Source organism: Varroa jacobsoni, unplaced genomic scaffold (assembly GCF_002532875.2).
Source record: "Varroa jacobsoni isolate VJ856 unplaced genomic scaffold, vjacob_1.0 scaffold_1462, whole genome shotgun sequence".
NCBI lineage: Eukaryota > Metazoa > Arthropoda > Arachnida > Mesostigmata > Varroidae > Varroa > Varroa jacobsoni.
Window position 1 is genome coordinate 135,560 of NW_019214364.1, and position 19,384 is coordinate 154,943.

The following is a 19,384-nucleotide window of genomic DNA, read 5'->3' on the forward strand; positions in this document are numbered from 1 at the left end:
TATAGAGCTATCGAAAAATATTGATCGTTTCAAGCTAAAATTAAAGCAAATACTTTTTTGTATTTTAAAATAGTTGTATTGAACTTTATATGTGATATTTTGATCGATGAGCTTATGCTATTTTTGATAATATTACTGTACCATCACTATAGAACTCCTCTGGTTGGTGAAAAGTTATGACAACTTATTTTTATATGCCTCCATTGAAACTAAATTCACAACGTTAAAGGGATCTTGCGGAGATCAAAAGTAAAAGGTTACCTTCTCATTCAAAATGCGGGCTATACGGGAGATGTATTAAACTTTCCCATCGAAGTTCTTTCGACTGTTGTTAGGTGGTTAGAGATACACCTGGTGTAATATTGCCATGGTAGAAGGCTTTTTTTTGTTCATTAGTCCCGGTGGATTTTTTTCAGTGGCTTGTTGCAGTTTGTTTTAATTTTTGACAGTAAAAGCCCGAACCAATTGCTTTGCCAGGCAGCAGCAACTCATAATGGATAATTCCTTTCCAGTTCCACTAAATACATCACCTACTTTGCCGTCAGACTGAACTTCGCCACGGACTGCAGATTCACTCTTTATTTCCCATAATAAATCGTTTTAAAGGAGGCTCAATCTCGCTGCGTCTCTGTAGTTTCGCAGACGAAAATACGATCAAGTAACTCCTTTTGCATCAATTCCTACGGTATTCAAACATCAAGGTTTTTGTTGTAACCAGCACTCTTTGAATGGCTTAAAACCGTTTGGTGGTGGCTATTTAGTTCTTTGGCAGGATCATGGCAACGGTCGCAATATTTTTATCAATTCATTCGTCGACCAATGCGAGAATCAACCTTTAAGTCGAAATTTCTAGGACAAATGTAGGATACAGATTCATCCTTGGAACATCTCTTACAAAAATGCATCTTGATTATAAACAGCATACATTTTTATGGGCATGGGCAGAATATGTCTTTTTATCGTAATAAAATTATGAAATATTACAATTATTTTTAGAACTTTCATTTGTTTTACGGGTGCTCTATCATGGGTCAGAATAAAGGCAATAAAATGATTTACGTATGTCTTCTACTGTCAAATTTCGGCCTTCAAATGACACCAATGCCAACCCGACCCATATTGCTTAAAAATATATGCCTTCAAAACTATCTAACTAGAAAATACAGTTTTGATCTACCACCAGATACCAATTAATTTTCTATTATTTATTTTTCTCTTAAACAAGTCCAGCCTATCGATTTTAGCTGAAATGAATTTACACTTCATACGTATAAAAAAAGACGCTACACTTGAAATTACATGTTTAGTAAAAACGCATTTGTATGTTAAGGCTACAAACAAAGTTTTCTTAAGCTAATAAAAACGTCCTGTGGTACGGGTATCGGGCTAATACCATGTTGAGAATGTGTTGAGCAAAACCTATGTGTGGATGTGCAACACAGTCTTTGATAAATGAGTTCATGCACCATCGTCGAGCCAAAAATTTTTGAAGCCAGTTACCGTATGCTTGCTATTAATTTGTGATGTTCAACAATCGAGATAACTGAAAAAAAAACCCTTGCCTTTAAAAACATTAAAGAAAAGAGAAATACTTCCAGTATTTACTGTTTGTCCAGTGTTCCGGTGAGGAACGATAGAGTAGTAAAACAGAACAAGAAGTGAGTACACGAAGGAGCAGGGACTATTATAGGAGAGTCCAATCAGTCATTCAATCTATGTACCCTTGTACTATAATCTAATAATAGACTTTACTTTTTCGAGTGTATATAGAGAATGGTTCAATTTATTATTTCTTTAAAGTTTTAGTACGTAAAGTAAATGACTGTGTTTAAAAGCACTTATGAAGGACTTAAATTTCTTGTGTTTGGTCTTACTGTAGAACATTCTGTATCTGGTAGTAAATGCAAGCGTTAACTGTGTGTTTTAGGATCTTGATGACTAAATTATTTGAGTGAATGCTGTACACGATGACAAGGTTTTCACTGGCCCTTTGTTGTATACATGCTAAATGCGTCAAGCATTTATCTTTCTATTTGACATGTTCGACCGCATGTAACTGTTGCACACTACTACTATACAGATGTTAATTTATTCTGTCTCTGAGCAAGCTCCGTGCTGATTATAAATGCGGTTCTAAAAAGACGGATCATTTAAATATGGCGCCATCGTAGCTGACGGTCTGATGGTAAGAAAAATTCTCCCTCACACAAACAGACGAACACATGGAGGCAGTACATGTATTTGACTGAACTTGTTCGCACCAGAGTTGATGTTTCCGTTTTGCAAGATGGCTTTTAATTCTTGGTTGGATAAGATGCTAATCAGTACAGCGCATTGTTGTTCAAAATGATCGCACCGCTTGGGCGCAGTGTGCTGTACAACTCAATTCCGGCGTGTTCCAGGTGAGTTCATGGTAAAAAATATTAGTAACTACATAGAAAGAGAGTTAATGGGGTATCCATTGTTTATTGCCTAATGAACTCGCGGTTTCTTTGTCGTTGTATATTTATATTATGTGCAATAATACGTGCAACAAGAACCGTTTATTTATTTAAGATGTGTGAATTATATTTTGGTAAAATGTAAAGATAGATACAACTTAAGTCACACCTACTCGGCACTACCTAGTACAAATATCTAATTCTCACCATGCACATTTATGACGTAAAGACGATTATTAGAACTCAAGTTCGCCCTAGTGCAAATTCTTTTATAAAAATCGATGCAGACTATGTTTTTAGGTAGAAGTTAAGGAGAAGTCGAAAGGAAGGCGCAGAAATGATTAATTTCAGTGTCCATTTTTGTTAACAGTTTCTTTCTTATTTGTAAATCTATTTTTAGCGAGCGTAACGAAGTAGAGTATTAATCTAGTTCATTATTATTAATTTTGATTATTTGTCCAACGAACGTTGTAGACATTCTTAGTATGTTTGTTTCTCTATGCATTCATACTTGCCCCTTTTTAAAACGTTACTTATTGTATCGTATTTTCTAAATACATTCCCATGTATATTTAGATACATTTATGTTTTGTATTTTGTAATATTTTGTAATGTTTTGTAAATGAAAGGATTCTCTAGCTTTGTATCCTTACGTAACTTGCTATGTTGATTTGGTACTAACGAAGGAACCGCCATAACCAACACTGCTAACCAACTATTCCCCGTACTACCGAAGATTTAACGTTATACATACATAATTTCGGATATATTTTGCTTTGTTGTTCTCAATATTTTAAAAGCTATAAGCAGTAAATAAATTAGCCATAAAAGGAATGTGTTCGGTCTGATATATCAATACCATTCAGGCAGATCGTGAGCCGTCCAGGTGGATTATGGTAGTGTAGCAAAGCTTTGATAGCTATCCCCATCGGCCCCCGGCAGATTTCGTTTCGCGCTGGGGCCAGCCATCTAAGGCCATGCCTAACGACAGTACCGGATGTAAAACCGAAAATATTTACTATGGGATACTCCCTCATGGCTCTCGGCAACCGTATCAGGAAAGCTCTTGATGAACTCGACATATGTAACCATTAAGTCAGCTCAGTATTTTCGTACGAGACAGAGCCATTAGGGGCTATTACCGAATGTTGGAAAGTGTTTCCTAAATAATACTTTTTGGCTTATTAACATGACCTTTACAGCGGCATCCTGTTGTTATGTGCGTCTATTTGAAGTAGTGATATAACATATGCAGATGTATCACTGTCACCCTTACAACTGCATAGCATTGCCGCACTTTTACAGTACTGCTAGCAAAGACAAACCTGATCAGTTCTTTAGGTTTACGTGGTATTTGGTTATAGGTACCAAGGTGTTTCTTCATAAAAAAGTTTAGCTCAAGTTACAATAATGTCTTAATTAAACAATCTGTTTTGAGTATCACATGAAATGCACAGAATGGCCATAGTCATAGAAAAGTTGAATAGACGTTTCATTTTTGATTTAATCATTGGCATACAATGTAGCTAAAATAATGTTTGTATACGGAGATGAAATACATTGAAATATTCTGGGGCATGGTGCATTCTGACGTATTATGTAGCCACTCTGGGAATCTTGGGTAGATGTGACATATAGCTTTTATAGTCACCCACAGTTTAGAACAATTTTTTTTGTATCGGTGTGAGCGTCCCAATGTATTTAATACCTTCCCTATGACAGCTTCGTGGGTAATCAGAATGATATTAAATGAGTAAATCTGGTCAAAATAGCCTAATTTTAGGGACACAGGGTGGTTTAGGTTCGGATCCGGGCACAAACACACTTCGTTTCGCGCTAAGAGGCAGCCGTGTGATGGAATGTCTAACGGCATTGCTTGATGTAAATTTTGACAAATTAAGTTTTAAATACTATGCTCTCGTACCTATGTTTCCTAGGTTTAAACAATTACTAACAACATAATTGTTGTTAGTCATTAATAGTCGACTATATTGATGCCTTTTCAGGACGAACAAGGCAATAGGCATGGCGGGTGGAGGAAGTGTTCCACAAACCGGTGCAGGGGGGCCTGCCACTATTCCTCTCGGTCGATTAATTGATTTCGTTTTGCAGCAGACCTACCACGAATTGACCGTGTTAGCTGAACTTCTACCCCGCAAATCGGATATGGAACGTAAAATCGAGATTACGACTTTTACGAACACAACGCGGCAGCTCTTCGTGCGTCTTCTAGCATTAGTGAAATGGGCGGCCAGCGCAGGAAAGGTGGAGAAATGCGCATCCATGGTAAATTTTTTGGACAAGCAAAGTTTATTGTTCATTGAGGCCGCAGACATGTTTGCGCTGCTTGCCAGAGATACCCTCGTACAAGCACGATTACCTAGTTTCCATATTCCGTGCGCTGCCGAGATCTTGACTACAGGGACGTACTCGCGTTTGCCGACGTGTATACGCGATAAAATTGTGCCCCCTGACCCGATCTCTACAGAAGACAAGCGTTCCACACTTAAACATCTCAATCGTATTATTCAGTATCGCCTCGTTTCTTCAGAGCTTCCTCCGCAGATGAGCTCAATAAATATTAAACGCGGACGCGTCATATTTCGTGTTGACAACGAGTTTGAAGTTAGCCTAACGCTGATGGGGGACGGGCCGCAGGTGCCATGGAGACTACTATCCATTAATATCCTCGTCGAAGATAAGGACACTGGCGATTGTCGAGCATTGGTATGACTTTCCTGTATATATATTCAATAACCTTCAATGCGACTTAAAGTGCTCGTTTGGATCAATTTTAGACCGGTATCTATCTAAGCAATGTTAGGGGCCGCTGATTCAACATCCGCAGTGCAGTATTAAAGTAACGCATCTCCAAGGGTACACAGCGCAAGAAAATATGAGTAGTAGTATTATAATCCACTTTACTTTAAGGTCGCTAAGCTTATTTGACTTTATATATACAAGCGGTGTATACAAGCCAGGGTGTTGTTATAGTTTTCTTGAAAGATATTAACCTTTCAACTAATACAATCATTTAATCTATGTAGATTGTACTAATACTATTTTTGTGCTTATATTTTTAATATCGCAGGTTCATCCTTTGCAAATCAACTATATCCACCAGCTGATCCAGTCGCGCCTCGTAGATCATCCGAAGCCGCTACACGAACTATTTGAATGTCTTCATTTCTTTTGCCTCAGTTTGCAACTCGAAGTAGTACATTCCCAAATTTTACGCCTGTGCCGCGAACGATTGGGTGATTCCGTTCGTATTGAAGAGTACGTCCCAGGCAGTTCCCTCCGGTTACATTTCTGGCGTGAGCATATCTCTTTGCTCGACCACCGGCCATTCGTACTGATGGTGCATGTTGACGCAGAGCAGCCCTGTAAGCCTTTGCAGGTGTCGCACTCGCCGGAAATTACCGAAAAAGCGGAGCAGATTTGGGTCGAACCGTGTATTCGATCAGAGTTCCTTTCGATCGAGAAACTGCTCATTCAAACGATACACATTCGATCACGTCAAAAGCTCGCCTATTTGAAGGAAACTTATCTGAAGGAATTGCTGCCGGTAGGTGTTGAATGCACCCTCTCTGGAAGTCCACCGCTGTTGCAATTGCCTGTGGTACATCCATGTTCGTCGTCGGAACATCTTGTTTTAACTGTGGACACACACACTGGATATATCATGGCATTCGTGCCACAATATGAGCCGCCTATGGTGACGGAATTGCAGGACACTATCAATAACCTTGTTAAGGGGGCGCAACCTGCACTGAGAGCTCGCCTAGCTTCGGCAACCCTCAGCCTTAAATTTTGGATGACGTTGAAGCGATGCAAAAAAACCGTGCAACATTTACCCGTTCTTGCCATGGACACGAATCCGTTTGTGCAGGCACCGGAAGAGCACCGTATCAATCAACTAAGCAAGTACTCGTTGTTTGTCAAACTTTGCAAACATGCCCACTACTACGTCATCATAGACCTCCAAGCTGAGAGACCTTCAGATAACATTGAATTCCGTTATTACCTCATGAGCATCACAAGTGAGTTATTACATGAATATATACGTTCTCTTATATGTACTAACAATATACTAAAAATAAAAAGCTTAGTGTGGATAGGATAAAGAAAATTGACATTTCTGTTGCATTTTAAGTTTGTAGTAATAATCTTTCATGATTCATAGTTAGTTTGAATATTCATTACTAGCTTGACAGGTCTGTCTCCTTAAAAGGGGGTTTTAGCTGAAGTAGCATAAAATACGTTTAGCTGTTTTAATATTTTCTAATATCTTTACCTTTTATTTTTGAAACACTAAGATCGTTGTTATCGCGGTATCATTGCAGGCGACAATCGTCTGAGCAGCTTTTACGAACTGGACGCCCATTCAATCGTACACGGTCCATGCACTGATGTTGATATCCTTACGTCGTCAACTTCAGTTATAGGCTTGTCAAGTTCGATTCATAGCAGTTCATCGAATGCACTTAAGCGGCCTTCGAGCTCTCAGGAGAAACCGGTTTTAACGAAGAAGCCAAAGTGTTCAGATTATTTTTTTAGCGATATCGCTCATATTGTGGCCTTCTGCGATGATCGCTTACCATTTTGTTCGCTCACTCGCGAATTGGAATCGCGGGGCATCAGTCATCGAGGTTTGCAGATAGAAGGTGCTCAAACGAACTTTTGCGTCAACGTCGTACAAATGCCACTAACCAGAGATAATGGGCTGTCAGAGGAGGTTGCTGGGGAGCTTCGTCATTCCCTTCTAAGTTGTACTTTTCGCCTTCAGGTTAAAGGTATTAAGGCATGGCTATGCAAACTGGTTTTTCACGACTGCCCGTTAACTACAAGCAACGTACGCGAACGAGGTGCCACAAGGCCCGTCTATTTCATGTACGATTTTTCCCAGAATAATACGGCGGCCGTCGTTGAAGGATGGTTAGCTGATTGGGCTGTCGTGTGCAAACTTTATGGGGTAGTGGCAAGGTACGTAAGTGACATGAAGAAACCGAAGCATGCACCATTACTCGAGATGTTTGAGGTACGATCATATACTTACACGAGACTGACATTAGCGTACGGATCGGAAAAGAATGATACGGTCACTATCTCATGGTCGACAGTGGAGCGTCGTTTCCAACTTGTTTTTGGAGTAGTGGGCCCATCAGTTAGCGCGACGAATCCGCACGCCACTATCGCACATCAATTATCATATGATTTCAACCAGCATGAAAGTGTCATCCAGTTGGTACAAGCCCTTCGAGATACGTACCGGCCACTGTTGTCACTTTCACGTCTACCATCGACTCCGCAACTGGGTGTGATAAACTCGCGGCCGACCGTCCCTGTCCAAACCTTCGTAATTATCCCCCAGTCATCGACTTGCTTCAAGCTGATTTATCGGGGGAATTATTGCCTGGAGGTGCAGTGTCGCAAGGATGACGGTTGCGTTATAATTCGTGACGGTGCGTTCAGCCATTTCGACAAGGGCCGGCACGTCGAGGAGTTTGTGCCGATACCGGACTTGCGGGATTTTCTGGGCAAATTCACGGGCGGATGTGAGGCACCACAGGATACCGAGAATCCTGTTTCACCGGTGGAACTAGAAAGTGTCGACGCGTTTCTCTCTCCATCACAGGCAAAGGGCGCCGCCAGCTCGCCTGCAAGTAATCGTTCGGCAACTGCAGACAATGCCCTTCGTTTCCCACAACACCATCCAATGACACCACCATCGAATCCACATACCCCTGCTTCGCCTCATCCGTCGATGCTGCATTCGAATTATACCGCCTCACCTAATTCGTCTTTTGTACACACTCCGTCAAACGTACCGCCTAGTAGTCCGTTGGCGCCTCCACCGTCATCGCCATACCCCGTTAACTCACCACATATGACATCACCGTCACCGTCACCTGCACAGCAGCCACCCTCGCAACAAAGTTTTGCCACAGCCGCTGCTGCCAACGATCCCACTTCACCGGCATTCCCACTGTTGTCTGCTTCGCCTGCCAACGCATGGCCATCCTCCCCGGCTCCACCTCGTCCTTCACCACGACCATTTCAACCATCGCCAGGGGGACCGTCGCCTGCACAGCCACCGAGTGTGGAGGTGCGTCAGCCACCTATAATGTCTCGCGTGGCATCCCCGCATCCAGGAAACTGGGTAGCAGCTATGCCGATTGTACTTACGCATGAGAAACTCGATCAGCTCTGCAGCTTTACTTCGCCAGGGCCTTCACCTGTAGAGCGCTTTTTAGGTTGTGCATTCATGCGTAACTTTATTCAACGGTACGAAGAAAGCGCACAGGGAAGAACGGTAACTGGCTTGATTCCAGATTCTGGCATCGTTACATTCCGGCTCGACCCTCTTGTCTATCGGGTGTCTCTGAATCCGTCAACAATGCAGGCGTTACACGTCAAAATCTCACCAATAGATCCCAATAAGGAACAGCTGTTTACTGTAGATGAAATTCAAGTTGTGGAACGTTACTTCGACGCAAAAGTGGCGTCCATTCCCTACAAACCTAACGCGTTTATATCATTCTATCGGTTAATGAGCTGCACACAGCGGGTCCTTCGTGACTTCATCCAACTTATGAGACTCGAATTATGTCCTCCACAAACTCCAATGTTCCGCTGGAACTTCCAATTATGTCTGACGATTCCACCGGCTGTGCCGCAGATTGCACCTCCTGGCATGACTTCGATGTTAATAGTGCGGAACAAGATGCTTTTTTTCATGCAGTTGTCGCCTGCAGGACCGCAAAACGACTCTTCAAATGGCCAAATTAATCTACCAGGTCAGCCATTACTTGTTATACCGTTGGTTTACGACTTCCAGACAAATTCGATAACCATTGCTGCCGATCGTCGTAGCAACGGTGAATTAAGCGGGCAGACCCTTCAAGCAATGAATATCATAAACCAGATTTTACGTCAAGGCCCTGAATATCAGAACAATGGCGAATGTACCATTTTTACTTCAATACGTGACGTGCTTACTCAACTAGTTATTAGTTAGGTGATACATGCGTTTTACCTGTAATGTACGGCAAGTAAAATGGTGGAACTGTAAAAGGTTGCTTACACATATATTAATAGGAAGTGAACAGCGGCCAAATTAATTAATGGTGTCGGAACATTGCAGCGCATACGGCGAACAAAAACATAAATATCATTTTTGAACAAAAGCACTGCCAAATTGTATGCAGGCCTCTTAAGAATTTGTTTTCCCCTGGCATTATGTTCCTACATGTAGATAGGTCAGCTAAATGGAGTCTTTTGCCCTTCTCTTTAAGTTTATTGTACAAAGAAACATGCTGCATATATATAACGCGTAAAACCCTAGACAGTTGCTAGGTAATAAATATCACTGTATTATTCAGAGAATTAAGCTTTACCCTTGTAAATAGAGCTCAGTCCTGATAGAAGTGAAGCGTAAAATTCAACATTACAAACAGATGTAAATTCAATAGTAAAAATGGAGTAATATATTACTGACGCACGACTTCTGATATGTAGTCAGCTCGGTAAGCCAGGTTAATGGCGTCTTTATATTCGTGTGTTTTTAATTTAACATTTTAGTATTTAAAGTTATTTCTAAAAGAGACTTCTTTCTTACTTTACCGCTATCCTTAAATCCCGCTATAGTAAAACTGCAGTTATGCATAGATATTACTAGGTTCAAAATAAGATGTACGGTAGTTACTTCGAATCTTATTCATTGGCATTAGTTCTTCTTTGATCCTGATTTCCAAACAATATTCGCATGCATAATCACTAGAAATACGTATATACTAAACAGTTTCTATTTCGAGTCTAACTTCTCAAAATTAAAGCGTCGTAAAACGTACATAGTCCTTCGGCTCGCCTTTTATAACATTTCTAGGATGTGTTTCAAGTACCTTATAGGGCACAGTAATTGTACCCAGATCATGAATAAAGGTATCCTATGGAAACTGGGGGTGAAGACTGGTAAGTGCTCAGTTCGAGAAGGTTGTATATTTTTAAATAAAAACCTACCGGTAACGGTGTTTTAGAAAAGTAATATATCTTAAGTACACAAAATATTACAAAAAAAAACTTGCAAGTATTAAGTTCAGCTTACTCTCGTTTTGCGCTGTAATGAAATTGGAATTTCAAAAATTACTATGGTGAACAATAATAAAAAAAAATATTCATCTGAGTACGATAAAAATGATGTTATTAACGACAACAACTGTTGCCAGTAACAGCCTATGAGCACGTTCAGATTTAGGGTCACTTCTATTTAATGTTCTGTTACCAGCGCCATCTCGCACGAGATGGTGCTAATGATAAAGTGTGTTATTTTTGCGATTACTATAATCCCATTTAAGCATAAAATATTTCTGTAATATCAACAACAGGTATTATTATTAATGTTATATTCTAATCGACACTATCTAATTATATTATTCGAACAGCTTCAGCTACTTGGTTGGGATACAGCAGTGTACGAAAGTAACCTGTACTATCTGGAAGAGTATTTGGACAATTTTGTTTTTAATAAATAATTTTGATACCTGTCGTTATAGTTGGACAATCTTATATAGCATAAAAACAAGTTAAGCGTCACAAGCATCACACACACAACACAAGTATCACAAGCGATTATACGGTTTAGTCAAAAAATTTTAAATGTAAGAATGTAGACAGCTGCTGAATCTCTTGCGGCTTGTGAATTGAAAGGTGCCACTCGTTGTAAATAAACATGTGGACATATATATAGCGATACATATGTCTTTTTACTAACGATCTTTATCTAAAGACCGGTTATGTAAACCTATCCGTTTTAAAGCGACAGAAAACAAAAATAAAAGATTTGATGGAAATTGATAGCTATATTGCTTTGTTATTAACATGCCCTGCCTCTTACTCCACTCAAGTGCCCAGCACGGCTTGTTCCAGAAGCTTTTTAATGAATAAAAGACCCATTGTTCTGATTTATCTGTTTTTTAATTGTATTTGTGTCTTTTTGGCTCGTATTTTTTCAGTTTTTTGATATTTATATAAAGAAACATGAGTTGGTTTCGTTAGTTAGTTTTCATCGTATCCTACTGATTTAAGTCTTATTAACTTACTATAACGATAACTAGAAGGTAATCGGACTGCACTTCAACCGTACCTTAAACCACAGAAGTTTAAGTTAGCAAAGTACTAAGCTTAGATTTAAAATGCTCATAATACAAGTCTTTGGCTTAATATTTAAATAAAGATAATCAGACAAGAAGAGCAACACTTTACATCACAAGTTACAAGGCACTAATTACTTTTGCTCAAATATGGCGCCATGGCAGATGTCTGTCTGCTGGGTTAAGTCCGTTCTTGCAGCGCCAGACGAACACATGCGAGCAATATTGTCTGTAGACTCTGTTGCTGCTACGGCTAGAGGCTACCTTTGTTGGTTATACAGTCAAAGTTATTGTTGTTGTTATGAGTCTTAAAATGGCGTTCTGTTGGCGGTCGGATACGATGTTAAGCGTTGGTGAGCGTCTTCGCCCAAAATGACTGCCTAGTTTTTTTCTATGGTGTAGTGCTGTGTGTAGTTCAGGTGCGACGTATTACAGATGAGTCAGTGTGAAAAAGTGGCACAGAACGTTATGTTACCAGATATGCAAAATGCTCAGAACCGTCTAACTAACGATACTGAAGTCAGTGTCTTGACGGAGAATCTGTTTAGATACACAAAAAGTACACTGCAATTTGTAAGAAATGGATACACCGTATGACTAGTCGAAGACGACCGACTTCTTCACACAGAGAAATTGGCCTTGGTCCTTACACCAGAAGACTCTACAAGCGCGGCACGCGCATATTCTACTGTTAGAATTTGGCGCACACTTGTACGTTTACAGAAACCTGCTCAGCCTATAATAGATTGTGGAGTAGGGATTATAATATATTGTATTCCTATATATAGCTAATATCAACGACCACCTATTACGGAGTTTAATTCTCTAAGAGTGAACTTGAATGTTTCAGCATATTTGTATTTATGATACGCCATTATGACGGCGAGTGGACAAATCCACTAGCCTTTCCTATCAGTTTTAGCTTAAAATAACATTTGAATCGAACGAACAGCACGGGGACCTTAGTTTAATGAGTGGGTGACCCATAATATTAAACAGGCAATTTAGCAATGAAGTCTAGTCTGCATAATAGAAGATTATTTTTCATAAAGATAATTTATATTCTAAAGGCTGTTTTTTCAGGCATGCCGTCCTCAAACTAAGTTTACACGCGAAAATCGGAAGAATCATTCCATTTTTATTATCAATTAAAAAAAGTGTTAAATAAGTGAAGCTGAGCATTTTTAAGCAACATATGCTACTCGAGCACATTTTAGTCTCCCAGCCTACGACAGCTATTGTTTAAAACTTTCGAACGGCATAGGGAGCACGTTCAACCGTTTACTAGAATATGACCGACGTACGGTTTTAAGGTGTCCATTGTGGGCCCAAAAGTGCTTAGTAAGAATAGATGGTGGTAGTCGTTTTACCGTGGGATCGTTTTTATCACGAATAGGTAACTTCAAGATGTGCTTATTGCCAGTAATTTACGATTCAAACTCTCAATTCAAGTCTGGTAACTGTTTAAATATAATATAAGTAAATAAAAAAAAAACTAACATTTGAATAGTTACCGAAGATAGCTAACCTATATTCATATAGAAAGAGCCCCACCGTAATGCTAAACCTAATCACTTGATATATTTTTCTAGGATGGATAAGGCAATAGCAATGGCAGGTGGGGGAGGTGCGCCGCCGAGCGGCGCTGGGGGTCCAGCAACCATTCCTCTCGGTCGACTGATCGATTTCGTTCTGCAGAAGACCTACCACGAATTGACTGTGTTAGCAGAACTGCTACCCCGCAAATCGGATATGGAACGTAAAATCGAGATTACGACTTTTACAAACACAACGCGACAGCTTTTTGTGCGTCTTCTAGCATTAGTGAAATGGGCAGCCAGTGCAGGAAAAGTGGAGAAATGCGCATCCATGGTCAATTTTTTAGACAAGCAGAGTCTGCTGTTCATTGAGGCCGCAGACATGTTTGCACTGCTTGCCAGAGATACCCTCGTACAGGCACGATTACCTAGTTTCCATATTCCATGCGCTGCAGAGATCTTGACTACAGGGACGTACTCGCGTTTGCCAACATGTATACGTGACAAAATTGTGCCACCCGATCCGATCTCTACAGAAGACAAGCGCTCAACGCTTGAACGTCTCAATCGTATTATTCAGTATCGCCTCGTTTCTTCAGAGCTTCCTACGCAAATGAGCTCATTAGATATTAAACGCGGACGCGTCATATTTCGTGTTGACAACGAGTTTGAAGTTAGCCTAACACTGATGGGGGACGGACCGCAAGTGCCGTGGAGGCTACTGTCCATCAACATCCTCGTCGAAGATAAGGACACCGGTGATTGTCGAGCATTGGTATGACTTTCCAATACATGTGTACACTTGATAAGAGTTAAAGTATTTTTTAGTTTAACTTCAGAGCTCTCTGACTAGGCGGTGGCTTAAGCGGTAGATTGGCTGCTGATTCGAAACCGGCCGTACAACAGTAAAGCTACACAACCTCCAGAAGGACAAAGATAATAAAGAGCATGAATAGATATTACAAAACAGTACTTCAGGAGCCCTTGAAATTATTTGACTTAATGTCACTACGCGGCGCTACGTAGCAAAGGTACCAAGGAACCTTGGTACTAGGACTTAACTAGCCAGGATGCTATTATAATGTTTCCTTAAAAGGAGTATTCGAACTGTCAACACTGCTCGAGTGTACATAAATTCTACTAATACTATTTTTGTGGGTATATTTTTACTGTCGCAGGTTCATCCTTTGCAAGTAAACTATATCCATCAGCTGGTGCAGTCACGCCTAGTGGATCATTCGAAACCACTCCACGAACTATTTGAATGTCTTCATTTCTTCTGCCTCAGTTTGCAACTCGAAGTGTTACATTCACAAATTTTGCGTCTGTGTCGCGAACGATTAGGTGATTCCGTTCGTATTGAAGAGTACGTGCCAGGTAGCTCCCTCCGGTTACATTTCTGGCGTGAGCATATCTCTTTGCTCGACCACCGGCCGTTCGTACTCATGGTGCATGTTGACGCAGAGCAGCCGTGTAAGCCTTTGCAGGTGTCGCACTCGCCGGAAATTACCGAAAAAGCGGAGCAGGTTTGGGTCGAACCGTGTATTCGATCAGAGTTCCTTTCGATCGAGAAATTGCTCATTCAAACGATACACATTCGATCACGTCAAAAGCTCGCTTATTTGAAGGACACTTATCTGAAGGAATTGCTGCCAGCAGATGTTGAATGCACCCTTTCGGGAAGTCCACCGTTGTTGCAATTACCTGTAGTGCATCCCTGTCCTTCGTCAGAGCATCTTGTTCTAACTGTGGACACACATACCGGGTATATAATGGCGTTTGTGCCACAGTACGAGCCGCCTATGGTTACCGAATTGCAGGACACTATCAACAACCTTGTTAAGGAGGCGCAACCTGCACTTAGAGCTCGCCTAACTTCAGCGATCCTCAGTCTTAAATTTTGGATGACGTTAAAGCGGTGCAAAAAAACCGTACAACATTTACCAGTTCTGGCCATGGACACAAACCCCTTTGTACAGGCACCGGAGGAGCACCGTATCAATCTACTGGGCAAGTACTCGCTGTTCGTCAAACTTTGCAAACATGCCCACTACTACGTCATCATCGACCTCCAAGCCGAGAAACCGTCAGATAGCATTGAGTTCCACTATTACCTCATGAGCGTCACAAGTGAGTTATTAACAAGAATACGTTCTCTTACACCCCCAATATAATAATAATTTAATAAAATAATAAAAAGCCTATACTGAATAGAATAAAAAAATTTCTTTGGTGCGTTTGAAGTTTGCAGTAGTGATATATCGAGATCAAATTAGCTTCAAATCAGTGTTCATGCTTGGTTTAATAGGTGTACCCCAAAAATGGGTTTCCGCTGACGAAACAACTGGATAAGAAAAAAAAACACTTATTAAGAGTGGTTATTTTAACTTTTATTGTTTTTATATTACATTGATTTTTATTTTCAAGATGCTAAGGTCGTCACTATTTTGGCTCCATTACAGGTGACAATCGTCTGAGTAGCTTCTACGAACTGGACGCCCATTCAATCGTACACGGTCCGTGCACTGATGTAGATATCATGACGTCATCAACTTCAGTTATAGGCTTGTCGAGTTCGATTCATAACAGTTCATCAAATGCACTTAAGCGACCTTTGAATTCACAGGAGAAGACTGTTTTAATGAAGAAGCCGAGGTACTCAGGTTATTTTTTCAGCGATGTCGCACATATTGTAGCCTTCTGCGATGATCGCTTACCGTTTTGTTCTCTCACTCGCGAACTAGAATCGCGAGGCATCTGTCATCGAGGTTTGCAGATAGAAGGTGCTCAAACGAATTTTTGCGTGAACATCGTACAAATGCCGCCAACCAAAGAAAATGGACTGTCGGAGGAGGTTGCTGAGGAGCTTCGTCATTCCCTTTTAAGTTGTACCTTTCGTCTTCAGGTCAAGGGTATTAAGGCGTGGCTATGCGAGCTGGTTTTTCACGACTGCCCGTTAACTACAAGCAACGTTCGCGAACGAGGTGCCACCAGACCTGTCTATTTTATGTACGATTTTTCCCAGAATAATATGGCGGCCGTTGTTGACGAATGGTTGGCTGATTGGGCTGTTGTGTGCAAACTCTATGGAGTAGTGGCAAGGTACGCAAGTGATATGAAGAAACCGAAGCATGCCGCATTACTCGAGATGTCTGAGGTACGATCATATACTTACACAAGGTTAACACTGGCATACGGACCTGAAAAAAACGATACGGTTACCATTTCGTGGCGGGCAGTCGAGCGGCGTTTTCAACTCGTTTTTGGCGTAGTGGGCCCATCGGCTAGCGCGACAAATCCGCATGCCACTATCGCACATCAATTATCATATGATTTCAACCAGCATGAAAGTGTCATCCAGTTGCTACAAGCCCTTCGAGATACGTACCGGCCACTGTTGTCACTTTCACGTCTACCATCGACTCCGCAGCTGGGTGTCATAAACTCGCGGCCAACGGTCCCTGTCCAAACCTTCGTGATTATCCCCCAATCATCGACTTGCTTCAAGCTGATTTACCGGGGGAATTATTGCCTGGAGGTGCAGTGTCGCAAGGGCGACGGGTGCGTTATCATCCGTGACGGTGCGTTCAGCCATTTCGACAAGGGCCGGCACGTCGAGGAGTTTGTGCCGATACCGGGACTGCGGGCCTTCCTGGGCAAATTTACGGGCGGATGCGAGGCGCCTCACGATCCGGACAACCCCGTTTCACCGTTGGCATTAGAAAGTGTCGACGCATTTTTATCTCCATCACAGGCAAAAGGCGCTGCCAGCTCGCCTGCGAGTAATCGCTCAGCAACTACAGACAACGCCCTTCGTTTCCCACAGCACCATCCAATGACACCTCCATCGAATCCACATACCCCTGCTTCGCCTCATCCGTCAATGCTGCACTCAAATTATACCGCCTCGCCCAATCCGTCCTTTGTACATACTCCGTCCAACATACCGCCCAGTAGTCCACTGGCGCCTCCACCATCATCGCCATACCCCGTAAATTCACCACATATGACATCACCGTCACCGTCACCCGCACAGCAGCCGCCCTCGCAACAGAGTTTTGCCACAGCCACTGCTGCAAACGATCCCACCTCACCAGCATTCCCATTGTTGTCTGCTTCCCCTGCCAATACATGGCCATCATCCCCGGCTCCACCTCGTCCGTCACCACGACCATTTCAACCGTCGCCGGGGGGACCATCACCTGCACAGCCGCCGAGTGTTGAGGTGCGCCAACCACCTGTGATGTCCCGCATGGCACCCCCACATCCAGGAAATTGGGCAGCAGCTATGCCGATTGTACTTACACATGAGAAGCTAGATCAGTTATGTACTCCTACTGCACCAGGCCTTTCACCGATAGAGCGTTTCCTAGGTTGTGCATTCATGCGCAACTTCATTCAACGTCACGTAGAAACCGCACAGGGAAGAGCACCAATAGGGTTAATTCCCGACTCTGGCATTGTGACATTCCGGCTCGAGCCCCTAGTCTATCGGGTGTCCCTGAATCCAGCAACAATGCAATCGCTACACGTGAAAATCTCACCTGTTGATCCCAACAAAGAACAGCTATTTACAGTTGATGAAATTCAAGTTGTGGAACGCTACTTCGACGCGAAAGTTGCATCCATTCCCTACAAGCCTAACGCGTTTATATCATTCTATCGGTTGATGGGCTGCACGCAGCGAATTCTTCGCGACTTCATTCAGCTCATGAGACTTGAGTTATGTCCTCCACAAACGCCAATGTTCCGCTGGAACTTCCAACTATGTCTCACAATTCCACCAGCCGTGCCGCAAATCGTTCCGCCTGGCATGACTTCAATGGTAATCCAGAGTAATAAGATGCTCTTTTTTATGCAGTTGTCGCCGACACGTTCTCAGAGCGACCCTCCAAGCGGCCAAATAAGTTTACCGGGTCAACCGACAATAGTTGTACCGTTAGTATACGATTTTCAGATGAATTCAATAAGCATTGCTAATCGTCGAAGCAATGGAGAATTGAGTGGACAGACTCTTCAAGCAATGAATATAATAGCGCAAATTCTCAGACAAGGCCCTGAATATCAGAACAATGGTGAATGCACTATTTTCGCCTCAATACGTGACGTGCTTACGCAGCTCATTGTTAGTTAGCGGATGTGTAACAGCTAAGGTTAATAAAGAATAATAATTAAAACTGTATTGCCGGATCAAAGTGGTTACAGGTCCATATGTACAACAAGCCGCACACTTTGTTCATATTAGTTCACATATATAATTGATTGCTCAGTGATTCACACTGGCAATAAAAAAGATTAAATGAAATACTAATGTCATAGTATGACAGCATATCAAAATAAATAGATGTGAGAATAACTGCTCGGATTACGAAGGTCGATTCTCAGTAATAAGAGTATCACAAAATTATCGATAGATTCTGTGTAAGAAGAAGTGGCTGGTTTGCCCCGGTTTCGATTGAACTTTAAAGGAACTCAGCTACATAAGTATATGTAGCTCGTGCATGATGCGAAAGGATCGGAGTGCTCGTTATTTGCTCGGCAAACTTTGTCGTTTTTGTGTTCACGGTGTTCTTCCTTCTTTGTGTGAATATAACTCCTCTTCGTAAGAAAAAAATGTATACAAGAAAAATGAATTGATAAATTACTAACGAAGCACACTTTGTTGTATTTTCTATTTGCCTAACTATTATATATATGCTTCAAAGAACAAAACTGTGCCTCTTTTACAAAGGTAGATTAGCCAGCTGGTCACTACTACACGTTTTGTGTACTATTGGATTATACTAAACTAAAACAAATGAGCATTAATAAATAGAAAATACTTTTCTTTACGAAGCTAGAGATATATATGAATGGAAAGTTAAAAATCAAAACAACACTAAATAATACCAATACCCTGTACTAGCGAAACAGGTTGGTTAGAAGTAACAGTTACTCAGTTTTGCAAACAACAAATACAGCATATTGGATTGGAAAATTGCAGGAGGTACCTTGTGACATGATCTACAAAGATTCCAACGATTTTATGACTCGATAAGGGTTGAAAAGATATGGGTGGAGTTGATACGTTAGTTGCGTACACGTAGAAAGGCTTCAAACTTCTAAGAACGCCAAAAGTACGCAAAATACGGTAAGCTTTACATATACGTCCTGCAAAGCAGTCGCTGAAGACCTGATAGTTCTATTAGTAACTTTTAACATAGATGTTTTACCTTTTTTCCGGATTAACACCAAGCTGATTTTCTGTAGAATA

The 19,384-nt window shown here is 41.4% G+C and overlaps 2 protein-coding genes across 2 annotated transcripts; both read left to right on the plus strand.

Annotated features, from left to right (window-relative positions):
- The first annotated feature begins 2,245 nt into the window (after positions 1–2,245).
- On the plus strand, positions 2,246–9,995 carry LOC111270303 (mediator of RNA polymerase II transcription subunit 14). The gene is made up of 4 exons (XM_022850446.2): positions 2,246–2,402; positions 4,448–5,168; positions 5,533–6,484; positions 6,788–9,995. The coding sequence occupies exons 1-4, from the start codon at positions 2,347–2,349 to the stop codon at positions 9,460–9,462; spliced, it is 4,404 nt and encodes a 1,467-aa protein (XP_022706181.1). The 5' UTR covers positions 2,246–2,346; the 3' UTR covers positions 9,463–9,995.
- A 1,879-nt stretch (positions 9,996–11,874) lies between these two features.
- LOC111270304 (mediator of RNA polymerase II transcription subunit 14) lies at positions 11,875–18,788 on the plus strand. The gene is made up of 4 exons (XM_022850448.2): positions 11,875–12,304; positions 13,186–13,906; positions 14,310–15,261; positions 15,594–18,788. The coding sequence occupies exons 2-4, from the start codon at positions 13,187–13,189 to the stop codon at positions 18,263–18,265; spliced, it is 4,344 nt and encodes a 1,447-aa protein (XP_022706183.1). The 5' UTR covers positions 11,875–12,304; position 13,186; the 3' UTR covers positions 18,266–18,788.
- Positions 18,789–19,384: the final 596 nt, after the last annotated feature.